The sequence below is a fragment of the Theropithecus gelada genome, chromosome 14 (genome assembly GCF_003255815.1).
Source record: "Theropithecus gelada isolate Dixy chromosome 14, Tgel_1.0, whole genome shotgun sequence".
NCBI classification, from domain to species: Eukaryota; Metazoa; Chordata; class Mammalia; order Primates; family Cercopithecidae; genus Theropithecus; species Theropithecus gelada.
The window spans coordinates 50,391,622-50,416,137 of NC_037682.1; the positions used below are offsets into that span (position 1 = coordinate 50,391,622).

Sequence of the window (24,516 nt, forward strand, 5' to 3'; positions counted from 1 at the left end):
CTAAAGAGAGTAGGAAAGACAGTCTTGAATCACCTATACCACCCTTTCTCCGTCTGCTGGCATCAGTCGCATAGTGTGAAGAATCTGTGCTCTTGGGAGAGGGAGAGCACAGTCATTGTGTGACTCGGCATTGGAACTCAGTGCTGCCCTGTCATGGCAGAAAGTAACATGGGGCAGAACCTCAGCTGGTGTCCATAGATGGAGCATTTAGACCAGCCCTAGCCAGAGGTGAATCATCCATCCCTATGATCAGAATCTGAGCTCTGGCAAGTCCCATCACCACGGGATAAAGTGCTCTGGGGTTCCAAATAAACTTGAAAGGTGGTCTAGGCCATAAGGACTGCAATTCCTGGGAAAGTCCTGGTGATAGGCTGGACTCAGAGCCAATGGATTTCACGTGTATGCAAACTAGGGAGACACCAGCTGGAGCAACCAATGGAGTGCTTGCATCACCCCTCCCCCAACCTCAGGCAGTGCAGTTCACAGCTCCAAGAGAAACTCCTTCCTTCTCAAGGAGAGGAGAGATGAGGGTAAAGAGGACTTCGTCTTGCAAATTGGATACCAGCTCAGCCACAGCAGAATAGGTCACCAGGAAGAGTCCTAAGGCCTCCATTACAGGTCCTAGCTCATAGATGACATTTCTAGACACACCCTTGGCCAGAAGGGAACCTGTTGTCTTGAAGGGAAAGACCTAGTCCTGACAAGATCCATCATATGCTGGCTAAAGTGTCCTTGGGTCCTGAATAACCAGCAGTGATATCCAGGTAGTACATCATAGGCCTTGGGTAAGACCCAGTGTTTCGCTGGCTTCAGGTAAGACCCAGCGCATTTCCAGCTATTGTGGCTGTGGAGAGAGACTAATGCATGAGGAAAGGGAATGGAAGAGTAAAAGGGATATTGTCTTCCAGCTTGGGTACCAGCTCAGCCACAGTGGAGTAGAGCACCAACTGGGCTGCTGGGGTCCACAATTCCAGGCATTGGCTCCTGGATGGCATTTCTGCACCTGGCCTGGGCAAGAGGGGAGCCCATGTCCCTGAAGGGAGAGACTTGGGGCTGGTGACTTTCACCACAAGCTGACTAAAGAGACCTTGGTCCTTGAGGGAACATCAGCAGTAGCCAGGCTCAGGCAGTACTCACCATGAGCCTGGAGCAGTGCTGACCATGGGGAAAGACTCCTTTGCTTGAGGAAAGGGAAAGGAAAAGTGGGAAGAATTTTGTCTGTGGCTTGTGTGCCAGCTCTGCCACAGTAGAATAGAGCAACAGATGGATTTCTAAGATTCCTGAATCCAGACCCCGGCTCCTAGATGACATCTCTGGAACTGCCTAGGGCTGGGGAGAGTTTGCCACGATGAATAAAAGGACACAAGCTTGGCTGGATTCACCACCTGCTGATTATAGAGCCCTCGAGCCTTAAATGAACATAGGCAGTAGCTAGGCAATTGTCACTGTAGGCCTTAGGTAAGACAGCGCTGTGCTTGCTTTGTATCTGACCAAGTGTAGTTCCAGTGGTGGTGACCACAGAGGTGCTTATGTCACCCCTCCCACAGCTCCTGGTAGCTCAGTTCAGAGAAACAGACTTCATTTCCTTGGGGAAAGTAAGGGAAGGTAACAAGAGTCTCTGCCTGGTAACCCAGAGAATTCTCCCAGATCTTACTTAAGACCACTAAGGTAGTACCTCTATGAGATTGGAAGAGTCACAGACTACTGGGCTTGGGGTGCCCCATAATGCAGATATGGCTGCAATGACCAAAGACTTAGATCACAACACTCAAGTCCCTTCAAATACTTGGAAAGCCTTCCCAAGAAGGACAGGTTCAAACAAGCCCAGACTGTGAAAACTATAACAACTACATAAGTCTTCAATGCCCAGATACCAGTGAATATCCACAAGCATCAAGACCATCCAGGAAAACATGACCTTACCAAATCAACTGAATTAGTCACCAATGACCAGTCCCAGAAAGACAGAGATACGCGACCTTTCCAACAGAAAATTCAAAATAGCTGTTTTGAGGAAGCTCAACAAAATCCAAAATAACATGAAAAGAAATTCAGAATCCTATCAGATAAATATAACAAAGAGATTGAAATAATTTAAAAGAATCAAGAAGAATTCCTGGAGTTGATAAATGCAATTGACATACTGAAGAATGCATCAAAGTCTCTTAACAGCAGAACTGGTCAAGAAGAAGAAAGAATTAGTGAGCTTGAAGACAGCCTATTTGAAAATATACAGTCAGAGAAGACAAAAGAAAAAATAATTTAAAAGTATGAAACAAATCTATAAGATCTAGAAGATAGTCTAAAAGGGGCAAATCTAATATTATTGGCCTTAAAGAGGGAGTAGAGAGAAGGGGGTTGGTGTAGAAAATTTATTCAAAGGGAAAATATCAGAGAACTTCCCAAACCTAGAAAAAGGTATCAATATTCAAGTGCAAGAAGGCTATAGGACACCAAGTATATTTAACCCAAAAAAGAATATCTCAAGACATTTAACAAACAAACTCCCGAAGATCAAGGATAAAGAAAGGATCTTAAAAGTGGCAATGACAAACTGGATAAAGAAACTGTAGTACATATACACAAAGGAATAGTATGCAGCCATAAAAAAGAAAGAAATCATGTATTTTGTGGGAACATGGACAGAGCTGCAGCAAATGTAATACGGGAACAGAAAACCAAGTACCACATGTTCTCTCTTATAAGTGGGAGCTGAATGATGAGAACTTATTGACACAAAGAAGAAAACAACAGATACTTGGGTCTATTTGAGGGTGAAGGGTGGAAGGAGGGAGAGAGGAGCATAAAAGATAATTATTGGGTAGTGGGCTTAATTCCTGGGTGACTAAATAATCTGTACAACAAACCCCATGACATGAATTTATCTATGTAACAAATTTTTACAGGTACTCCTGAACATAAAGTAAAATTTTTTTTTAAAGGAAATAAACTTGAATTTTAAAACAATCAAAAAAAAAGAAAAAGAAAAAGAAAAACTACACATCACTTCAAAAAATTTTGCACCAAAATAAACTTGTACTAACTTGTTATGACATGTCTGAACAGGATCTAATTCGAGGCATAAAGGAAAGATAAGACTTCAGTTTGAAAAGAGCCCCTATAAGAGCAATATGAGTTCTGCTAAAATTGAAACAAGAACTAACATCAAATTTATGGTGAAACTTGGATGGAAGAAAGGTGAAATCATTGTTGCTTTACAAAAAGCTTTTGGGGACAATGTCCCCAAAGAATTCAGTAGTTTATAAACTGATAGCTTGTTTTAAGTAGGGAAAGGACAGTGTTAAAGATGAAGCCCTCACTGACAAGCCATCCACATCAATTTGTGAAGAAAAAATTAATTTTATCTGTGCTCTGATTGAAAAGGACCAGTGATTAACAGCAGAAACAATAGCCAACACCATAGACATCTCAACTGGTTCAGCTTATATGATGCTGATTAAAATATTAAAGTTAAGCACACTTTTCACTAAATGAGTGCCAAAATGATTGTGCTCAAATCAGCTGCAGACAGCAGTGGAGCTTTTGATGGAAATTTTAAGCAAGTGGGGTCAAAATCCTGAAGCTTTTTTTTAAGAATTGTAACAGGAGATGAAACATGACTTTACCAGTATAATCCTGAAGACAAAGCACAATCAAAGCAATGGCTACCAAGAGTTGGAAGCGGGCCAGTCAAGGCACATGTGGACCAGTCAAGAGCAAAGATCATGGCAATAGCTTTCGGGGATGCTGAAGGCATTTTACTCACTGATTTCTGGAGGGTGAAAGAACAAGAACATCTGCTTATTATTAGAGTGTTTTAAGGAAATTAGTCAAAGCTTTAGCTGAAAAACACCCACAAAAGCTTCACCACAAAGTCCTTCTCTACCGTAACAATGCTTCTCCTCACTCCTGTCATCAAACAAGGACAATTTTGTGAGAATTTTGCTGGGAAATCACTAGGTATCCACCTTGCAATCCTGATTTGGCTCCTTCTGACTTATTTTTCTTTTCTAATCTTAAAAACATCTTTAAAGAGCACTCTTTTTTTCAGTTAATAATGTCAAAAAAGACTTCACTGATATGGTTAAATTATCAGGACCCTCAGTTCTTAAGGATGGACTAAATGGCCTGAATCATGGCCCACCAAGACTCTTGACTTTCATGGAGTTTATGTTGAGAAATAAAGTTTATATTTTTTATTTTAAAAAGTAATAATCAATAAAGTACTAAAGGAAAAAAATTGTTTATCCAAGGACAGTATATGCAGTGAATATATCCTTCAAACATGAAGGAGAAATAAAGACTTTCCCAAATAAATGCTGAGGAACTCAAAAATATAAAAACAAAGAAAATCTAACTGGTAAAAAGACATCTTGAAGATGATGTCAGCAACATGGCCAATTAGATACCACTAGCACTCATTCCTCCAAAAAAGACAACCAAAACAATAAATAAAAAACTACCTTTTAGCAAAAATAATAAAAGGTAAATGCCAGAGTACATCAGAAAAGGAACAGAAACCCTACTGAGCACAAAAACTCAGGATAGCCACATAAAGAATGGAAGGAAATGGCCGGGCATAGTGGCTCACACCTGTAATCTCAGCACTTTGGGAGGCCAAGGCAGATGGATCATTTGAGCCCAGGAGTTCAAGACAAGCCTGGCCAACATGGTGAAACCACATCTCTACAAAAATACAAAAATTAGCCGGGTGTAGTGGCACGTGCCTGTAATCCCAGCTACTCAGGAGGCTGAGGTGCAATAATTGCTTGAACCCAGGAGGCGGAGGTTGCAGTGAGCTAAGATTGGGCCACTGCTCTCCAGCCTGGGCGACAGAGTGAGACCCTGTCTCAAAATAAAACAAAACAAAATAAAATAAAATAAAATAAAATAAAATAAAATAAAATAAAATAAAATGCCAGGCCTCCACCATTCCAAACCCCCACCACCAGGATCAGCCAGAAACCAGGAGGAAATTCTCCTTGCAATGAAAAGATAGGCAAGAGAACCTCAGCATCCTCCATCAACACCTGAGATAGCTACAGTCCACTGGGGTCTCCTGCAGACCTCACAAGCACTAAGCCCACCTGAGGGAGCTACCTACCTAGAGTTCACACAGCTGTACACCCCCAGAAAGAGCTGACACTGTGCCTTGCTCCTGTGGCCCATGCAGCTACTGCCCTATGTCATTTTGAAAAGGGAACTAATGCTGGAGTATGCCTTGCTCTGGGGGTGAGGAGCCACAGCACCCCTTTATCCCTGAGTCTAAACTACAATTGAACCACCCATACCTGATGGCTTAGCATCCCCAAACCAAGCTTCAGGCAACTGTCACACTCTCCCTGGTGGTGCCAAGCTGTGATGAAACTGCTCCACCTGCCCTCGCATCCCCAAACTGGCCACCTCAGGCAAGAGGTGAAGCTGCACAACACTCCCTCCTGGAAAATGGTACTTTGACACAATATCTTCATCTACCTCTGTCAATGGTGGCTGCACCCTGCCTCTAGGGTCCTAAACTAAAACTGCACATTATCTCCCAGGGACATAGTGCTTTGACGGAGCCCTACATAACAGAAAAATGGTGCCTGGGCTGCCTAGAATAGTGAAGGCCCCAAGGCTTGAGCTGAAGTGACACTTCACCCCCTGGGGAATTGGTGCCTTTGTCAAGCTAAGCAGCTGTGTAGTCCAAAACTGAGCTGGTGTAGCACTCTGCATCGCAGGGAAACAGAGCAATGACAGCTGAGACACCTCACCCTACAGGCCAAACATCTCTAGTACTGGAACTGGATTTGTTCCCTAGAGTCTGAGCTGCTGAGACACCCCTCTCCCTGGAGAGTACAGCCATTGCTGTGCTTTTCCCTGTCTCCTGAGACCAAAATAACAACTTTGGTTGGCCCTTGTGGAGTACTTGCTGCCAATGCATCTGGCTTCACAGAGTCAGGGATACTACCAAGCCTTGCCATCCTCAGAGTATAGAATCACCACTATATGGTGCTTCATCCCCAGGGAGCTGAGTTGCCACTGAACTTTATTGGTTCAGACTGCTGCATGGCAGCTGTACCATGTGCCTTGGGTTCAAGCCTCTAGAGCACCCCTTCTTCCCTAGAGTTGGGCCAGGTCTGTACCCTGCCCCCTAAGGATAAAATTACAGCTACAACCCTATCCCCTAGACCAGAGTTTCTAGGGGTTGCCTCAGGGCCAAAGATTCTGGTTCTTTGAGTAACCTGTATCCACAGAGAGTAAACTTGCACCCTAAGACCCAGATGCCGCAAGAGGTTTCGGAGACACTGAACCTACGACCCCAGCCACACAGCCAATCTGAGCACCTGTACCTGGAATCCAGCACCACTGCAGCAGCTTATAGGACATATCAGACCTGACACCAAAAGGGATGCTGTCACCTATGTTTTTCCCATTGTAGGAAAAACAAGAATAGGAGGACCTCAAAATACCTTGTCCCTGAGGATGTTAACAACCTGTGCTGCCACCTCAGATGCACCTCAGCCTAAACCACTGAGGCACTTACTGTTATTGCTGATGCTGAATGCAGCCAAAGAAGCTGCACTGAGACTATACCATTGCACTTATCTGGAAATTGTCACTATATCGTTCCAAATTGCACAGTTAGATCCAATTGTAGGTGAATGCTCTTCTCTGTGTAAAACACTGTAGAAAGTTGGAAACAGGCAGTTGTTCCACCAGATGCACAGACATCAATGTGGGGACACACACACATACATACACCACTACCACCACCACAACAACAAAATGAAAAAGCGAGGAAATATGACACCACTGAAGGAACATAATCATTCCCTAGTAACAGACCTCAATGAAAAAAAAAATCAACAAATTGCTGAAAAAGAAACTCAAAATAATTATCTTAAGTGTACTCAACAAGATACAATAAAATACAAATAGACAATTCAATGAAAGCAGAATGAAATCAGAAAAACAATTCATGATACGAATGAGATATCCTGTGCTCACAAATTGGACAATGTAGTATTGTTAAGATGGCAATACTCCTTAAACTGACCTATGGATTCAACACAGTCCCTATCAAAATTCTAGCTACCCCTTTTGCAGAAACAGACAAGCTGATCCTAAAATTAATATGAAAATGCAAGAAATCCAGAATAACCAAGATAATCTTGAAAAATAAATAAACTCGGAGAACTCACCTTCCCAGCTTCAAAACTTACTGCAATATTACAGTATTCTTTAAAATGTATATTACTGCCAAAAGATCGATATACATATCACTGAAATAATACCAAGAGTCCAGAAATAAACCTAACCATCTACGGTCAACTGATTTTCAACAAAGATTCCATGACAATTAGATGTAGGAAAGAATCATCTTTTCAATAAGTTGTGCTGAGACAATGGATTTCCACATGGAAAACAAAAGAATGTGTATCCCTACCTCACTCTATATACAAAAATCAATTCAAAATGGATCAGAGATCTAAATGTAAGAGCTAAAACTATGAAGCTCTTAGAAGAAAACATAGATAAATATTTGTGGCTTTAAATTGATCAATGGATTCTCATACATATTAATGGATTATATATATAATGGATTTTTATATATGCTAAAACACAAGCAAATCCTCAAAAATACATATAAGTAAATAAATATATATATATAGTAAACTTCATCAATATTTAAACCTTTGTGCTTTAAAAGAAGGCAAAAAAATAACCCACAGAATGGGAAAAACTTTGCAAATCATTTATTTAATAGGAGTTTAGTATCCCAAACATAGAAAAAACTCTCATAACTCTTTAATAAAAAGAGAATCTAATATATGCACCTAACGCTGGAGCTCCCAAACTTATAAAACAACTACTACTAGATGTAAGAAATTAGATAGACAGCAACGCAATAATAATGGAAGACTTCAATACTCCACTGACAGCACTAGACAGGTCAGCAAGACAGAAGGTCAACAAAGAAACAATGATTTAAACTATACCCTACAACAAACGGACTTAACAGATATTTACATAACATTCTACCCAGCAACTGCAGAATATACTTTCTTTTCATCAGGACATGGAACATTCTCCAAGATAGACTATATGATAGGCTACAAAACAAGTCTGAATAAATTTAAGGAAATTGAAATTATAGCAAGTACTCCCTCAGACCACAGTGAAATCAAATTGGAAATTAACTCCAAAAGCAACCTCAAAATTATGCAAATATGGAAATTAAATAATCTGCTCCTGCATAATCATTGAGTCAACAATGAAATCAAGATGGAAATTTAAAAATTCTTTGAATTGAATGATAATAGTGACACAACCTATCAAAACCTCTGGCATACAGCAAAAGCAGGCTAAGAGGAAAGTTCATAGCATTAAATGCCTACATCAAAAAATCTGAAAAAGCACAAGTAGACAATCTAAGGTCATGCCTCAAGGAACTAGAGAAATAAGAACAAACCAAATGCAAAGCCAGCAGAAGAAAAGAAATAGTAAAGATCAGAGCAAAACTACATGAAATTGAAACGAAAAAATACATAAGATAAATTTTTTTAAAAAACTGATTATTTGGAAAGATAAAATCGATAGACTATTAGTGAGATTAACCAAGAAAAGAAGAGAGAAGATCCAAATAAGCTCAATTAGAAACGAAATGGGAGATATTACAACCGATACCAGAGAAATACAAAAGATTATTCAAGGCTACTGTGAATACCCTTATTCACACAAACTAGAAAACCTAGAGGAGATGAATAAATTCCTGGAAATATAGAAGCCTCCCAGGTTAAACCAGGAAGAGATAGAAACTCTGAACAGATCAATAATAAGTAGCGAGATTGAAACAGCAATTTAAAAAATTACCAACCATAAAAAGTCCAGGACCAGAGGGATTCACAGTTGAATTCTGTCAGACATTCAAAGAATTGATACCAATTCTATTGAAACTATTTCACAAAATAGACAAAGAGGGAATCCTCCTTAAATCATTCTATGAAGCCAGTATTACCCTAATACCAAAGTCAGGAAAGGACATAACAAAAAAAAAAAAAAAAAAAAAAGAAAGAAAAGAAAAGAAAACTACAGATCAATATCCCTGCTGACTACAGATGCAAAAAATCTCGACAAAATACTAGCTAACCAAAGTCAACAGCATATCAAAAATATAATACACCATGATCAAGTAGGTTTCATACCAGGGATGTAAGGTTGGTTTAACATACACAAATCAAGAAATGTGATGCACTGCATAAACAGAAGTAAAAACAAAAAGCATATGATTATCTCAATAGATGCAGAACAAGCATATAACAAAATCCAGCATCTCCTTATGACTAAAACCCTCAGCAAAATTGGCATAGAAGGGACACACCTTAAGGTGATAAAAGGCATCTATGACAAACCCACAGCCAACATTATAGTGAATGGGGAAAAGTTGAAAGCCTTTCCCCTGAAAACTGGAACAAGACAAGGATGCCCACTTTCATCACTTATTCAACATAGCACTGGGAGTGCTAGCCACAGCAATCAGAGAAGAGAAAGAAATAAAGGGCATCCATATTGGTAAAAAGGAAGTCAAAATGTCTCTGCCAATAATATGATCATAAACCTAGAAAACCCTACAGACTCATCCAAAAAGCTCCTAAATCTGATAAATGAATTCAGTAAAGTTTCAGGATAAAAACTAATGTACACAAATCACTAGCACTGCTATACACCGACAGTTACCAAGGTGAGAATCAAACAATAACTCAACTCCTTTTGTGATAGCTGCAAAAAAAAAAAAAAAAAAAAAAAAAAAAACCTTAAGAATATACCCAACCAAAGAGGCAAATGATCTCTACAAGGAAAACTACAAAACACTGCTGAAAGAAATCACAGACAACACAAACAAATGGAAACACATCCCATGCTCATGGATGGGTAGAATCAATATTGTGAAAATGACCATACTGCCAAAAGCAATCTATAAATTCAATGCAATTCCTACCAAAATACCATCATCATTCTCCACAGAACTAGAAAAACCAATCCTAAAATTCATATGGAAAAATAAAGAGCCCGCATACCCAAAGCAAGACTAAGCAAGACAAACAAATCTGCCTGATTTCAAACTATACTACAAGGCTATAGTTACCAAACCAGCATGGTACTAGTACAAAAACAGACATGTAGACTAATGGAACAGAAAAGAGAACTCAGAAATAAAACGAAATACTTACAGCCAACTGATCTTCGACAAAGCAAACATAAACATAAAGTGGGGAAAGGACCCCATATTCAACAAATGGTTCTGGGATAATTGGCAAGCCATATGTAGAGGAATGGAAATGGATCCTCATCTCTCACCTGGTACAAAAACCCACTCAAGATGGATCAAAGACTTAAATCTAAGATCTGAAATCATACAAATTCTAGAAGATAACATCAGAAAAACTCTTCTAGACATTGGCCTGGACAAACAGTTCATGAACAAGAACCCAAAAGGAAATGCAACAAAAACAAAAATAAATAGATGAAACTAAAACTAAAAAGCTTCTGCACAGCAAAAGAAATAATCAACAGAGTAAACACAATCCACAGAGTGGGCTAAAATATTCACAAACTATGCATCCAGCAAAGGACTAGCACCCAGAATCTAAAAGGAATTCAAACAAATCAGTAAAAAAAAGATAAATAAACTTATCAAAAAGTGAGCTAAGGGCATGAATAGATAATTTTCAAAAGAAGATATACGAATGGCCAATAAACATATGAGAAAATGTTCACCGTCACTAATTATCAGGGAAATGCAAATCAAACTCACAATGCGGTATCACCTTACTTCTGCAAGAATGGCCATAATTTATCTTTTATTTTTCTTTTTTGTTTTCAAATGACCTACTTCTCACTTCAATTCTGTTAGTTTTCACTTCATGAATTTTGGAGTTCTGCTTTTAGGTTAATATATGCTTATTATTATTATACCTTCTTAGTGGTCATCTCTTTTATCATTATAAAATGTCCTCTTTATCTCTTGTATAATTTTTTGTTTAAAGTCTTTTGCGTCTAATATTAGCGTAGCCACTATTTTCTTTCTTTCTTTCGTAGCTCTTTTCTTTTTATTTTTTTAATTTCAATAGCTTTTGGGGAAACAGGTGATGTTTGGTTACATGAATAAGTTATTTAGTGGTGATTTCTGAGATTTTGGTGCACTCATCACCCAAGCAGTGTACACTGTACCCAATGTGTACTCTCTTATTCCTTGATCCCCTCCCACCCTTTTCCCCCAAGTACCCGAAGTTTATTGAATCATTCGTATGCCTTTGCATCCTCATAGCTTAGCTCCCACTCATGAGTGAGAACATATGATATTTGGTTTTCCATTCCTGAGTTACTACACTTAGAATTACAATTCCATCCAGCTTGCTGCAAATGCTATTTTTTCGTTCCTTTTTATGGCTGAGCAGTATTTCATGGTATATATAAACACCACATTTTCTTTTTTTTTTTTTTTCTTTTTTTTTTTTTTTTGAGACGGAGTCTTGCTCTGCCTCCCAGGCTGGAGTGCAGTGGCCGGATCTCTGCTCACTGCAAGCTCCGCCTCCCGGGTTCACTCCATTCTCCTGCCTCAGCCTCCCGAGAAGCTGGGACTACAGGCGCCCGCCACCTCGCCCGGCTAGTTTTTTGTATTTTTTTTTTTTTAGTAGAGACGGGGTTTCAACGTGTTAGCCAGGATGGTCTCGATCTCCTGACCTCGTGATCCGCCCGCCTCGGCCTCCCAAAATGCCGGGAATACAGGCTTGAGCCACCGCGCCTGGCCCACACCACATTTTCTTTATCAACTTGTTGATTGATGGGCATTTGGGCTGGTTCCATATATTTGCAATTGTAAATTGTGCTGCTATAATATAAAACATGCGTGAGCAAGCATCTTTTTCATATAATGACTTTTTTTCCTATGGGTAGATACCCAGGAGTAAGATTGCTGGATCAAATGATAGATCTATTTTTAGCTCTTTAGGGAATCTCCACATTGTTTTCCATAGTGGTCGTACTTGTTTACATTCCCACCAACAGTGTAAAAGTGTACCCTTTTCACCACATCCACGCCAACATCCAGTAGTTTTTGTTTGTTTGTATTTTGTTTTGTTTTTAGACGGAGTTTCACTCTTGTTGCCCAGGCTGGACTGCAATGGAGTGATCTCAGCTCATCGTAACCTCTGCCTCCCGGGTTCAAGCGATTCTTCTGCCTCAGTCTCCCAAGTAGCTGGGATTACAGGCATGCGTCGCCGTGTCCGCCTAATTTTGTATTTTTGGTGGAGACAGGGTTTCTCCATGTTGGTCAGGCTAGTCTCAAACTCCCGACCTCGGGTGATCCGCCTATCTCGGCCTCCCAAAGTGCTGGGTTTACAGGCATGAGCCACAGCGCCCGGCCGATTTTTTGATTAAGAAACGGCGATAATTAAAATTTTTTAAAGTATGGCTATTCCTTAACCAAGCGCTATGCTATGATGTTTATGCCTTTGCGTCCTCATATGCTTAGCTTAATGAAAAGCTGCAGACAATATTCTGATTCCCACACAACAAAGTAAATTCCAGTTGGATTGTAAGTATAATATGCCTGAAAAATCGTCTCTGACAATTTTGCCATTCATAGAGTTAAGGCACATATAAATAAAAGCTTGGTGTAGTTGCACATGGGGGAAGCTGTTTTTGAGGGTAAAAAAGAAATTATAAAGGAAAATATTAATACACTTGATTGCCAAAAATTTAAGTTTAAAATTTAGAAATTTAATGCTAAGCTATGAGGATGCAAGGCATAAGAATGATATAATGGACTCTGGGGACTTGGGGGAAGTGCAGGAGGGGGGTTAGGGAGAAAAGACTACGCCTTGGGTGCACTGTACACTGCTCGGGTGATGGGTGCACCAAAATCTCAGAAATTACACCTAAAGAACTTATCCATGTAACTAAACACCGTCTGTTTCACAAAAACTATTGAAATAATAATAATTAACATATATATTTAAAATTGAAATCATGCACATAATTAAAATGTAAATCAAAAACAAAATTGAAAAATTCTGCAATATTTGGAAATTAATGATACATTTCCAGAAAAACTATATTAAAAAGATTTCTCAAATAAATTAGAAAAGATTTGGACTTGAATAAAAATTAAAATGTCACAAAACAAAATTTATAGTTAAAACAGTGCTTTGAGGGAAATTTATAACTTTAAATACTTACATTAGGGAAAAAAAAGAAAGAAAGGTTTCAAATCAGCAACCTAAGCTTTCCCCCTAAGAAAATGGAAAAAGAATTTTATATAATAACCAAAGAAAAAAGAAGAAAGGAGTAATAACAATAAATGTATAAATCAATAACATTAAAAATAGAAAACAAAGAAAAACAATGAAACCAAAAGCTCAATCTTTGTAAAGATCAATAAATTATATCCTCTAGCCAGAATGACCAAGAAAAAAAGAAAAAGAAGACAAACTACCAATATCATTAATGAAAGTGAAGGTGTTAATGCAGACCCTACAGACAATAACAACAATAATAAAGGAATACTATGAATAATTCTGCTCATAAATTCATCAACTTAGATAAAAATGAATCTATCCCTTGAAAGGCATAAACTACCAAAACTCATTCAGGAAGGAAATGTCCTATAAAAATGGTCCTACATATGCATTAAATACATTTAATATATAGTTGAAAACTTTTCTACAAGGAAAACCCAGGCCCAGGAGGCTTCACTGGTAAATTATTACAAACATTTAAGGAAAAGTAATACCAATTCCAAAAAAATCTCTGCCAGAAAACAAGAGAAGGGAATACTTCCCAACTAATTTTATGAGGCTAGCAGTACCCTAACACCCTAAAAACAAAAATATTAAAATCACAAACTAATGCTCTCCTTGAACATAAACTCAAAATATTCTTCTATAAATTTATTAGCAGATAGATTCCTGCAGTATATAAAAAGAATAATACATCACAACCAAGTAGAGTTTATTCTGAAAATGCAAGTCTGTTTCAACATTTTCAAATCAATTAATTTACCATATGAACAAACTAAAGAAAAAAATTATGACTATATCAATAGATGGAGGAAAAACACTTGGAATTATTTTTTCTTTTTTTTTTAACTTTTAAGTTCAGGGGTACATGTGCAGGATGTGCAGGTTTGTTACATAGATAACCATGTGTCATGGGGATTTGCAGTATAGATTACTTCATCACCCAGGTATTAAACCTAGTATCCATTAGTTATTTTTCCTGATTCTCTCTGTCCTCCCACCTTCCACCCTCTAATAAGCCCCAGTGTGTGTTGTTCCCCTCTATGGAAGGTTCTTAACCTGACGAAGAGTATCTATTAAAAAATTTATAGCTAACATATTTAATGTTGAAAGACTGTATTATTGATTGCTACATAACAAACTACCCCAAAGCTTAGTGGCCTAAAACAACAATTTTTTGGTCATAGTATCTGTGGGTTAGGAATTTAGAAATGACTTAGCTTGATGGTGCTTGCTCAAGGTCTCTCATGAGGCTGCAGGCAGGGTATCCACTGGGGTTACAGTCATCTGAAGGCTTAACTGGCACCAACGAAGCTGATTGCAACCCCACTTTGCTCACACATGGCTATTGTCAGGACGCCTCAGTTCCATGCTATGTAGGCCTCTCATAGGTGCTTGAATGTCTTCACAAGTCATCTAACTTCCCCTAGAGCAAGTAACCCAAGAAAGAAAGCAAGGAGGATACTATAATACCTTATATGTTCTAAGCGTGTGTCACATACCATCTCCTCTGTCACATTCTATTGTTAGAAGCAAATCAGTCAATAGAATTCACACTTAAGGAAAGGGGATATTGACTTCCCATTTTGAAGAAAGTAGTACCAAAGAATGTATGGACTTTTATTTAATATCACCACAAAGATTGAGTAGGATGTCTGTACTTATTACTCCAATTCAACATCATATTGGAAGTTATAGCCAGTGTAATATGTCAATAAAAAGAAATGAAAGATAAGTTGATGTAAAAGGGAGAACTCAAACTAACTCTACTAGAAGAAAATGTAACTGTCTACATAGAAAACCCAGAAAGAAACGACAACCAAAAAAACTCATAAAATGAATAATTTAGTTTAGCAAGGTCACAGTATACAATGTTAATATTTTGAATATTGTATTTCTATCTACTAGCAATAAACAATTAAAATAAAAATGTTTAAGTACCATTTACATTAGCACCAAAAAATAAAACAGTTACAAATCTAACAAGATATGTGTAGAATCTTTCTGTTGAAAACTGAAAACACTGATAAAAAAAAAAAAAAAGAAAACCTAAAAAAGTGAAAACATGTATTGTGTTCATGAATTGGATGACTTAATATTATTAATATGCTAATTCTCCCAAAATTAACCTACTGATTTAACACAATCCCATTAAAAATCTCATCAGAAATTTTGTAGATACTGACACACTGATTCTAAAATGTACAAAAGATGTAGAAAATATTTTAGATGTAGCTAAAATCTTTTTGAACAAGAATGAATAATGTTGGAAGACTCACATTACCTGGTTTTGAGATTCGCTTTAACACTACACTAATCAAGACAGCACAGCATTGGCAAAAGAATGGTCAAATCAATCAATTAGACAGAATTGAGAACCCAGAAATATACCCACACAAATATCATCAATTGCTTTTTGACAAAGGTGCAGAGGCAATTAAATGGTGAAATAACAGTCTTTTTAACAAATGGCACTGAAACAATTGGGTATCTATATTCACAGGTATGAATTTCAACCTATGCCTCTCACCTTATACAAAAAGTAACTCAAAATAGATCACAAACCTACATATAAAATATAAAACTATAAAACTTTTACAAGAAAGTATAAAATAAGGTTTTTGTGACCTTGGGACCTTAGTTAGGCAAAGAGTTCTTAGACATGAACCAAAAGCACAGTACATAAAAGAAAAACAATGATTAATTGGATCTTACTCAAATTAAAACTTTTTCTCTGTGAGAGACACTGCTAAGAAAATGAAAAAAACAATCTGCAGATTCAGGAGAAGGAAGTTTCTAAATTATATATCTGAAAACAATCTTGCATCCACAACATATAAAGAACTCTAAAAACTCAACAATAATAAAGCAAGCAAACCAATAAAAATTTAGCAGAAGATTTAAACAGACGCTTCAATAAAGGTGATAAACATATGGTAAAATACATGCTCAACATCATTAGTCATTAGGGAAATGCAAAATAAAACAGTAATGAGATACTGCTACATACCTATTTGTGGAAATACTAGAGCTCTCATACATGATTGGCAAGAAGCCAAAGTGGTACAGCCATTTCAGAAAAGAGTCTGGCAATTTCTTATAGAGTTAAGCACACACTTTCCAAATAACCGAGCAATCCCAGTCCAAGGCATTTACCCAAAAGAAATGAAAATTTATTGTATTAGTTTTCTAGGGCTGTCATAACAAATTACCACAAACTTTGTGGCTTAAAACAACAGAAATTATTCTCTCACAGTTCTGGAAGCTGGAAGTCCAAAATTGAGGTATCAGCAGCGCTGCTCTTCTTCCAGAGACTGTTCTGTGATTCTGGCTTCTGGTAGACACAGACTTCCTTGGCTTGTGCCTCCTTGCCTCTGTCATGTCACCATCTCCACATGTGTCTTCTGAGTGAATCTCTTATAAGGATATATCATTGGATTTAGGACACACCTGGATAATTCAGGATGATCTCATTTTAAGATTCTTAATTACATTAGCTAAGGTAAAAACATAGGTTCCAGTGATTAGGACATGGACACATTTTGGGTGCCCTATTCAGCCCATTACACTCCTCTTCACACAAAAATCTGTCCATGAATGTTTATAGCACCTCCATTCGTAAATTCCAAATGAGAAACAACTCAAGTGTCCTTCTTTGGGTAAATTTATAAATCAACTGTGGCACAATGCAGGAATGTAATACTACACAGTAATAAAAAGAAGCAAGTCATTGATACATCCAGTGATATGGATCAATCTCAAATGCCTTATGCTGAGTAAAAGATAGACCAAAAAGCCACATGCATATGACATTCTCGGGAAGACAAAACTATAGGGACAAAAAACAGAACAGTCGTGATCAGAGGCTGAGGGTGGAAGGAGTGATTGACTGCAAAGGGGAAACATGGAAGAATTCGGAGAAGGAATAGAACTGTTTTATATCTCCATGGTGGTGGTAATTGGACGACAATATATTTTTTAAACTCATATAATGGTACATCACACAAAAATGAACTTCCCTACATGTAAATTTAAAATCCCATATTTACTATGAAATACTAAGGCTGGGACTTTGCAAACCAACTTTTCCTCTGTCAGCTGAACCCCTTTTAGGTTCTGCTAATTGAGGGTCCTAAGAAGAGACAAGAGGCATCTGGAATAAGAAGAAACAGGTTCCTTCCAATTTCGACTTTTAATTCTGTTGGCATCACCCACAGAGATGCTCTACCCCAGCAGTGAGGTTGTTTCCAGTTTTAAGTTTTGTTTTGTTTTTCCCTACTTCTAGAATCGCCTCAGAGATACCAGAGATAACCCCTCAGAGATACCAGCATCTGCCAGCTTCCCATCTTGATTGGTCTGAGAATCCTCCTGAAGGCTCTAGATCTTGCTTACCTCCCCTCTTCTCTTTATTCCCATAGACTCGAGGATGGTGGCCTCTTCCTATGGTTTCTGTCTCTGAATTACTCTTCTCTTTCGCTTTGTCACTACACTAATACTGATTTAGCTAATTCCTTTTATTAAATTATTTCTGTTAAAATTACTGAGGTAGTTCCTGTTTTCCTGACTAGAGACTGACTAATAAAAAGCCAGTGTTTCCTATGCCCTACAAAGTACTACATAATCTGTCTTTGCCTTCATCTACTCTCTGGTCTCATCCCCTATTTCTTTTCCCCATCACTCACTCAAGATCCAACTGCTGATTCACAGGACATAACTGTTAAACCTAACCACAGGGATGCAGAATGTAGAACTCTTTATTGGATAAATAACTTAGTCTCTCCAACAAATAAACAACAAGGCAGAAAATAGATGAGGGAGGAACCTCTAATTTGTAAGAGCCTTAAATTAAAACTTATTATTAACCAGCAGCAATCTGAGCCCTGGTTTCACATATATATAAATATATGTAAATTCTTCATCTTATCATTTATATTACATGATACATGGAGAATTTGAACCATGACTGATGTGTAATATTAAAGAATTTTAAATTATTGTACATTTATTTTAGTTGTTAAATGAAATTGTGATTACATTTTAAAAGCCCTTCCCATTTGGAAATACATGATGAAATATTTATTTATGGATATATTGACACGATAATACACTGGAGGAAGGGATATAGATGATATACAGGCATAACAACAGTAGCAACTGATCGTTTTTGAAGCCAAGAAATGGGTACAAAAAATTCATTATATTATGTAAAGGCTAGATTGTTTTTATGTTTAAAATTTGTTATGCATCTCCAAAATCTGAGGGTCTACCTTATCAGGCAACAAGGCCAAAGAATGGCTCACAAGTCTCTGAAAAACATCAGGAGCCACTGTTGAAAGGCATATAGTGCAGTGATTTCCATTGTAAGCCCTGGAACCCAATACCTGGGTCCACCACTATCTATCTGTGTGTGACCTTGGACTTCTCCCTGCCTCTGTTTCCTCAGAGGTGAAGGGACATGAATAATAGCATCTACTTCATGGTTTTGTCATGAAGATTAAATGAATTCACAGGTATAAAGCACTGTTTTAAAATAACATCTGGCCCATACATAGTAAGCACTCAAAAATATTTATTATCATCATCATCATCATCATTATTATTACATAGGAAAACAAGTTGTAATGCATCATCAAGGTTTTGAAACAAATGTATCCAAAATATGCTTTTAATCTTGATGAAGTTCACAAATGGCACAATATTGACATTTTCTTAAACAAATTATACAGTCATGTTCTTAGATAACAAGGCACAGCATCACCATTACCACGTGTCCTCAGAGACCACAACAGGCAGTGATTTCCTGTCCCCCTAAGGTTTGGCAGAGCTGCATGATCAACAGGATGGCTCTCAAAGAACCAGTTTCCTACCAGATAAGTCAATGAGAGATGCCATCACATTTACTGGACATAGAATTAAATATAAAAATGATGCACAATAAATATGGAATTAGCTTATTTTGCATTCAGTTTCATTCCTTTCAAGTGAAAAAGGTGCCTTTTTTTCAGTATCTTAGGAGGCAAACATGTATATCTTCCATGGGGCATTCTCACCAAGTTGTTGTCAATAGAAATTAATAGAAACGGTGAGTTCAGTTTCATGATAACCTGAGATGAGGGGAAAAAAAAGAAGAAGAGGGAGAAGAAGGGGAGGAGAAAGAAGAGAAAAAGGAAGAAGATGATAAAAGGAGAAGGAAGAGAAAAAAAGTAGAAGACAAGTCATGAATAATCACAATTATTACTAAAAAATACTAATTTACAGAAGTGCTTCTTTAAACAGCATTTATGAATTATGGATATGAGAGGTAAGCAGGCTTGTAAGGCAAATGAAGACTAAAATAATTCAACTGCATCTATTAATCTTGGTAGTAGGTTATGATTACAGCTCATCCATCTGAATCTGTAGTCATGGGTTCAGCCCTTTCTGAAACCAGCCTAATTAATGAAGACTGGCCCTGGTTAAGGTTTGCAGACCTCTCCCTTTCTGAATCCAGCAAGCTTTTTTTTTTTTTTTCCTTCCATTTCTCTTCTCAGAAAAATGACACAGAATGCTAGGGCATTCTAACATCAAGCTAGGTTCTAGAAAGAACTCACTACCTCAGGAGGAAGAATGTAACTGGACAGAAGGAACCTAAAGAACCTAGCAGAGCAGAGGTTTTCAAAATGTAGGTTTTAACGCCAAGTCCCTTCCCCCTCTCATCCCATAGCATAAGGGCAGTTACCTTTACCTTCTTCCTGGAGTCATTCATCTGCTCAGGCTTGAAGGTCTCTGCGGCGCCTGCCAAAGGCTTTGGAACCTACATTGGTGGGCACGAAGTTGCTCTTCACCATGCCCCCTGATCTGCTCAGCAAGCCTGCCAGCCGATGAGTCACACAGGTGGCAGTGTTGCAGGCTCTCTTCTGGGCAGCAGAGCTGATTTGCAAGATGGTGAAAGAAGAGAAGATCTGTGAGTGAAAAGCTGGGGGAGGAGGCCACCTCATGGGACCTCCGTAAAGAGAACTGCAACGCTTCGACACACCACCTAACAGTAAGTGTTTCTTGAAACTGCAATTATCAAAGCTGTTAGGGGAAATGACCTGGCAGTCTTTGCCAGGAGCTCTGCCCAAAGACCATCATGAAAAGAAAGAAGAAAAAACAATTCCAAGCCATGGGGCACGGGCTGAAACCCTGTACTTACCATTCAAGGAAGAAGTGGACAACAAGGCCCAGATCCACCCCAAGATACACAAGGAGTATATAGAGACCATACCCCAGCCACAAGCACCAACACTACCCCTTACCACAGGAAAATGAAATTCCCTAAAGTCTTCAGAAGAATCTCAGAGAACAGGGTTTGCAGCATCCTCTCCCAGAAGTACTTACCAGCTCCTTCACACACTGTTCTTGCTGCTTGAGCTGGGTCACAGAGATGACCCACCAAGCCCCATATCCAGCTACCCTGAAGCTAAGGATACTTCTGAGCATAGGCACTGGACACCCACAAGCCTTGGATGTGGACCAGAGCAACGAGCACCACAGCTCAGTTCCTTTTAGAAAAATAGATTGATTCATCAAATGCCAAGGCATTAAGGATGTGCTTATTTTATGATAGTACATTTAGAAGCAGAAATTGGATGGCTCTGTCATAACACCCTCTACAGTCTCAAGAAGCTTCCCTCATTTTCTCTTATCTCTAATGTGGTCAGTAAGTTCTGCTGTCTTCCCTTCCATCCTGAGGTCTTCAAAACATTCTCTGCCATAAGCAAAGCTACCAATACCAGCATGAAGACAAATCAGAGAGGAATCCACATGCATCAGGTTCATAAAGTGGAGCAAGAAGGGGAATCAGGAGAGGCGAGAGGAGTTCAGCTGCCATCAGGGGTACCCTGAAGTGGGGTAGTGGTCCCTCTGCAAGCTGCTGGCTATGTCTCTATTCTTGCCAGGCATTTCAGGCCCAAAGTTGATGCCAGGGAACATATGAAAGTTGTTCAGGTACTGCAAGTATGTGCCCTGCAGACAGGCACTCAGATTACTATACTACTTAAATCTAGGACTGTTTAAGCTGCAAGGGAAGGACAAGCCAGACAGTATCATGCACTAGGGACTGTCCCCATGGGCAGTCACTCAGAAGGCTGGACCAGGCAGGGGACATGTCGAGTGGGATCAGGTGGGGCAGGCAGGAGGGCAGCTCACACACACTCCATTAGGAAAGCTGAGAGGGTCAGTGGGCCAGGGCCGTGTAGAGAAGGGCTGAATGGGGAAGGATGATTTTTTTCTGGAATTCACATGATATTCAGTCCCTCACGCTCAAGAGAGGTGGGTGAGATATTGGGTCTCTCCCTGGCTTCACCCTTACCAGTCTTAACTCATCCAATGCTAGGAGATCTCCCAGTACTACAAGAGCAATTCCCACAGTGAACGATTCCACACCTCCCCATTTCATTTCCTATCAGTTTTCAGAAATTGAGTTTTTTCTATGTCTAGAAAAAGCTTCTACATCTATGTCCTAACAGCTTTCAGAAACGGAGCTTTTTATTGTGTCTAACCACAGTCTCTCCAGATGCACTGGGACCTCTGTCTCCCTTGGAACTTGAGAAAGGGAGCCCGCTGGACAAATCAGCTTGCTGGACTCCTGGTCAGTGTGTTCTCTCCTGCCTTTTGGGATCTGCCTTCTTGGTATGCTGCGGGAAGAGGAGGCCCTGTGCTGGGCGCTTGGGGAGCCTCACCTGTAGCCCCCTGTCTCCTGCTCCTGCTCCAGCTCACTGGCCTTCATCTGCACATAGTCCTGCACCAGTGCAGCCAGCAGGAGGCGCGCTTCCTCTTCACTGAGTGTGGCCGGGTCTGGGCTGCTCTCCAGGGCTGACCTGTGGAAGGAAAGCAAACTCACTGCAGGCTGTGAGCCACTGCCTGCCCCTCCCCAGGATAGGCAGCCAGGCTTCCTGGTCTCTGCTTCTTCCCCTGGGGATGTGGCCACCGCTACTCCCAGGGGACAGGGCATGAGGCCAGAGTCCACCTGTGGGCACTGATTCACCAGGAGCCACGCGTGACTTCAGAGGCACAGAGCTGTCCGGTCCTAGGGGCAGTGGGAGCAGAAGGCGCCCTTGGCTCCAGGCTGTCTCACCTGAATGGCGCCGCCTGGAGGCCGCCCGCCTGGTACAGGACCAAGATACTGAGAGCCAGGAAGGGGGAGAACTTCTGGAAACCCATGCCGCCTCTCTGTAAAGGAAGGATGACGTTACTACTGCACCATCACAGATCTAGGTTCCAGTCCTGCCTCTGCCACAACCGCCATGTGACCTCAGGCAAGTTACTTCACCTGCCTGAGCCTCTGTTCCCTTCATTTGCAGGAAGGGCTGCTGTGAATCTCAAGAGATACATTGCAGTGAGTGAATGGCTTGATAAAGCAGAAAAAGGTGTCCTGGGGGAAGGGTGGAGAGAACAGATGAATTTTGGTTCTATTTTGTTGAAGGCCAGGCAGAAGCCACACGCGCCCGTGCACACAAACCCACACTTCTGCCCTGATTTATGCCGAAACCAGGCGTGGACGCACCTTGCTGTAGACCTGCTCTCCCCTTGCGCCTGTCTTCTCGCCTTCTCCTCTGCTAGGCTTCTCGCCAACGCATGCGAGGGGAAGGTGGGAAGGGTGGATTAGAAAGGAGCGCTCATCTCTCAGTCTTGGAACTGGGGAAATGTTTAACATGCCAGGTACGGGTGTCTCAGGACTCGCCCGCAAAGCCAGCCCTCTACCGGAGCGCACTTTAGCAGCAGATGCTGAGCAGCAGCTCCGTGAGGTGAGCGCCCAGGGTTCTAGTCGGCTAACAACACTGCCTCAGATCCGGACCGGAATCCCAGGAAGGCTCACCAGGAGGCGCCTCAGAGGAAGGCTCAGGGTTCCGACCTCCCAGGGACGAAACATGATCCCGAAGGACAAAGACAGCTCAGTGCGCTCCCGGACCCAACTCGGCAGAATTCTGCGCTCAGCCCGGCCCCAATGCCAGGGTCGCAGACCCGCCTACCTTGGCTCGCAGCGCTTCTAGCGCCCACGCTGAGCCATGGGGATGCTTGGGCTCCTCTAGCACCGGTAGGAGAAAATGCCGGGACAACCCTAACCGCTTGCCTTCTCCGCAGCCTGGAAGAGAGCTAGGACCACCGCTGTAAGGTAGGACCAGATGGCGGCGGAGAGGCAGACAGGCAGATGGAGCAAACTGGGTGATGGAGCAAACCGAATGAACTAATCGAAGAAGCAGGTTATTAGAGTGAGCGGAATGGGGAATGGGAAGTTCCTCACCTGGAGACGAGTTTCAGGGCAGCGCAAGCGGCTGGTCGACCCCGGATGAACACCACGCCTGCTGTGCGCGCCTTCCCTGCGGAACCCGCGCTCTTATTACAGAGATAGCGGGAGGGGGGTCCTCACCAGCCCGCGTGGCCAATCCAAAGTGGCCAGGACTAGCCAATCAAAGGACCGACCGAGCTCCGATTGCGTCATAGCTCGTACTGCCGGCACTGGTACTCTGGAGCGCCGGCAGTCCGCCCCGCTGTCATTTTTTTCATTGAGGTCATTGCTTGGGAAGCTGGAGAGCCTGGGAGAGAACAGAGAACTTTCACCTAACTAAGAGTCGGGGCAAGTCGAGGATAGTTTGGCGTCACCTACAATGAAGGGCCAGAGCTTCTCTCACCTCCTTGGCTCCTAAACTCCTGCCTCGCACTCCCTCCTGTCACGGCAGTGAGGGACCCGAGTCCAGGCACCTGAACCCCCAACGAGGTTGAGCAGTAGTCCTGGGTTCTAAAGGGACCACAGCTGAAAGAGCCCACCGCAGGGAAGGAGTGGTGGAGGAGAGAAAAGGGAAGGGAAAAGGGGAGGGAGGGGTCCTCAAAATTTGATCTCTTTGGACCGCCTGGGGTGCTTCTCTGGATATCGTCCGACCCCTCGAGCCCTGGCACCCTAGGCCCCAAAAGAAGGCTGTTTTGGTGCCAGTCTGGCAGCCAACCTTTCTCCACCTCACTCCTCTGGGATGGGCAGGAGCGGAAGAGAGGTTGGGGAGAGTGCTAAACTGACACTATATCTCCAAATCCTCGACTGCGGGTCCAGCATCTCCCACCCCAAGCCAGGACCCTCCACTGCCGCGCCGAAGTTTGCTTACACAGCTGCCCTGCAACTCTGCCCCCTGTTTGCCAAGCTGCCTGGCGGAGATGGTCTATGCCTGGGTCTCTATCTGTCTCGCTCCACACCCCTACCCCACTTCGCTGAAGCAGCTGA

At 40.9% G+C, this 24,516-nt stretch overlaps 1 protein-coding gene across 2 annotated transcripts; it reads right to left on the minus strand.

Moving 5' to 3' along the window:
• Window positions 1-16,592: 16,592 nt before the first annotated feature.
• LOC112606829 (calcitonin gene-related peptide 2) lies at window positions 16,593-23,647 on the minus strand. 2 transcript variants are annotated; one of them, XM_025357744.1, is made up of 5 exons: window positions 23,548-23,606; window positions 22,381-22,475; window positions 21,986-22,123; window positions 20,008-20,192; window positions 16,593-16,733 (listed from the first exon to the last, which is right to left on the minus strand). In XM_025357744.1, the coding sequence occupies exons 2-4, from the start codon at window positions 22,464-22,466 to the stop codon at window positions 20,033-20,035; spliced, it is 384 nt and encodes a 127-aa protein (XP_025213529.1). In that variant the 5' UTR covers window positions 22,467-22,475; window positions 23,548-23,606; the 3' UTR covers window positions 16,593-16,733; window positions 20,008-20,032. The 2 variants fall into 2 exon arrangements, with proteins under 2 accessions (XP_025213529.1, XP_025213528.1); XM_025357743.1 differs by lacking the exon at window positions 16,593-16,733 and adding an exon at window positions 18,838-19,387 and having other exon boundaries at window positions 23,548-23,647.
• Window positions 23,648-24,516: the final 869 nt, after the last annotated feature.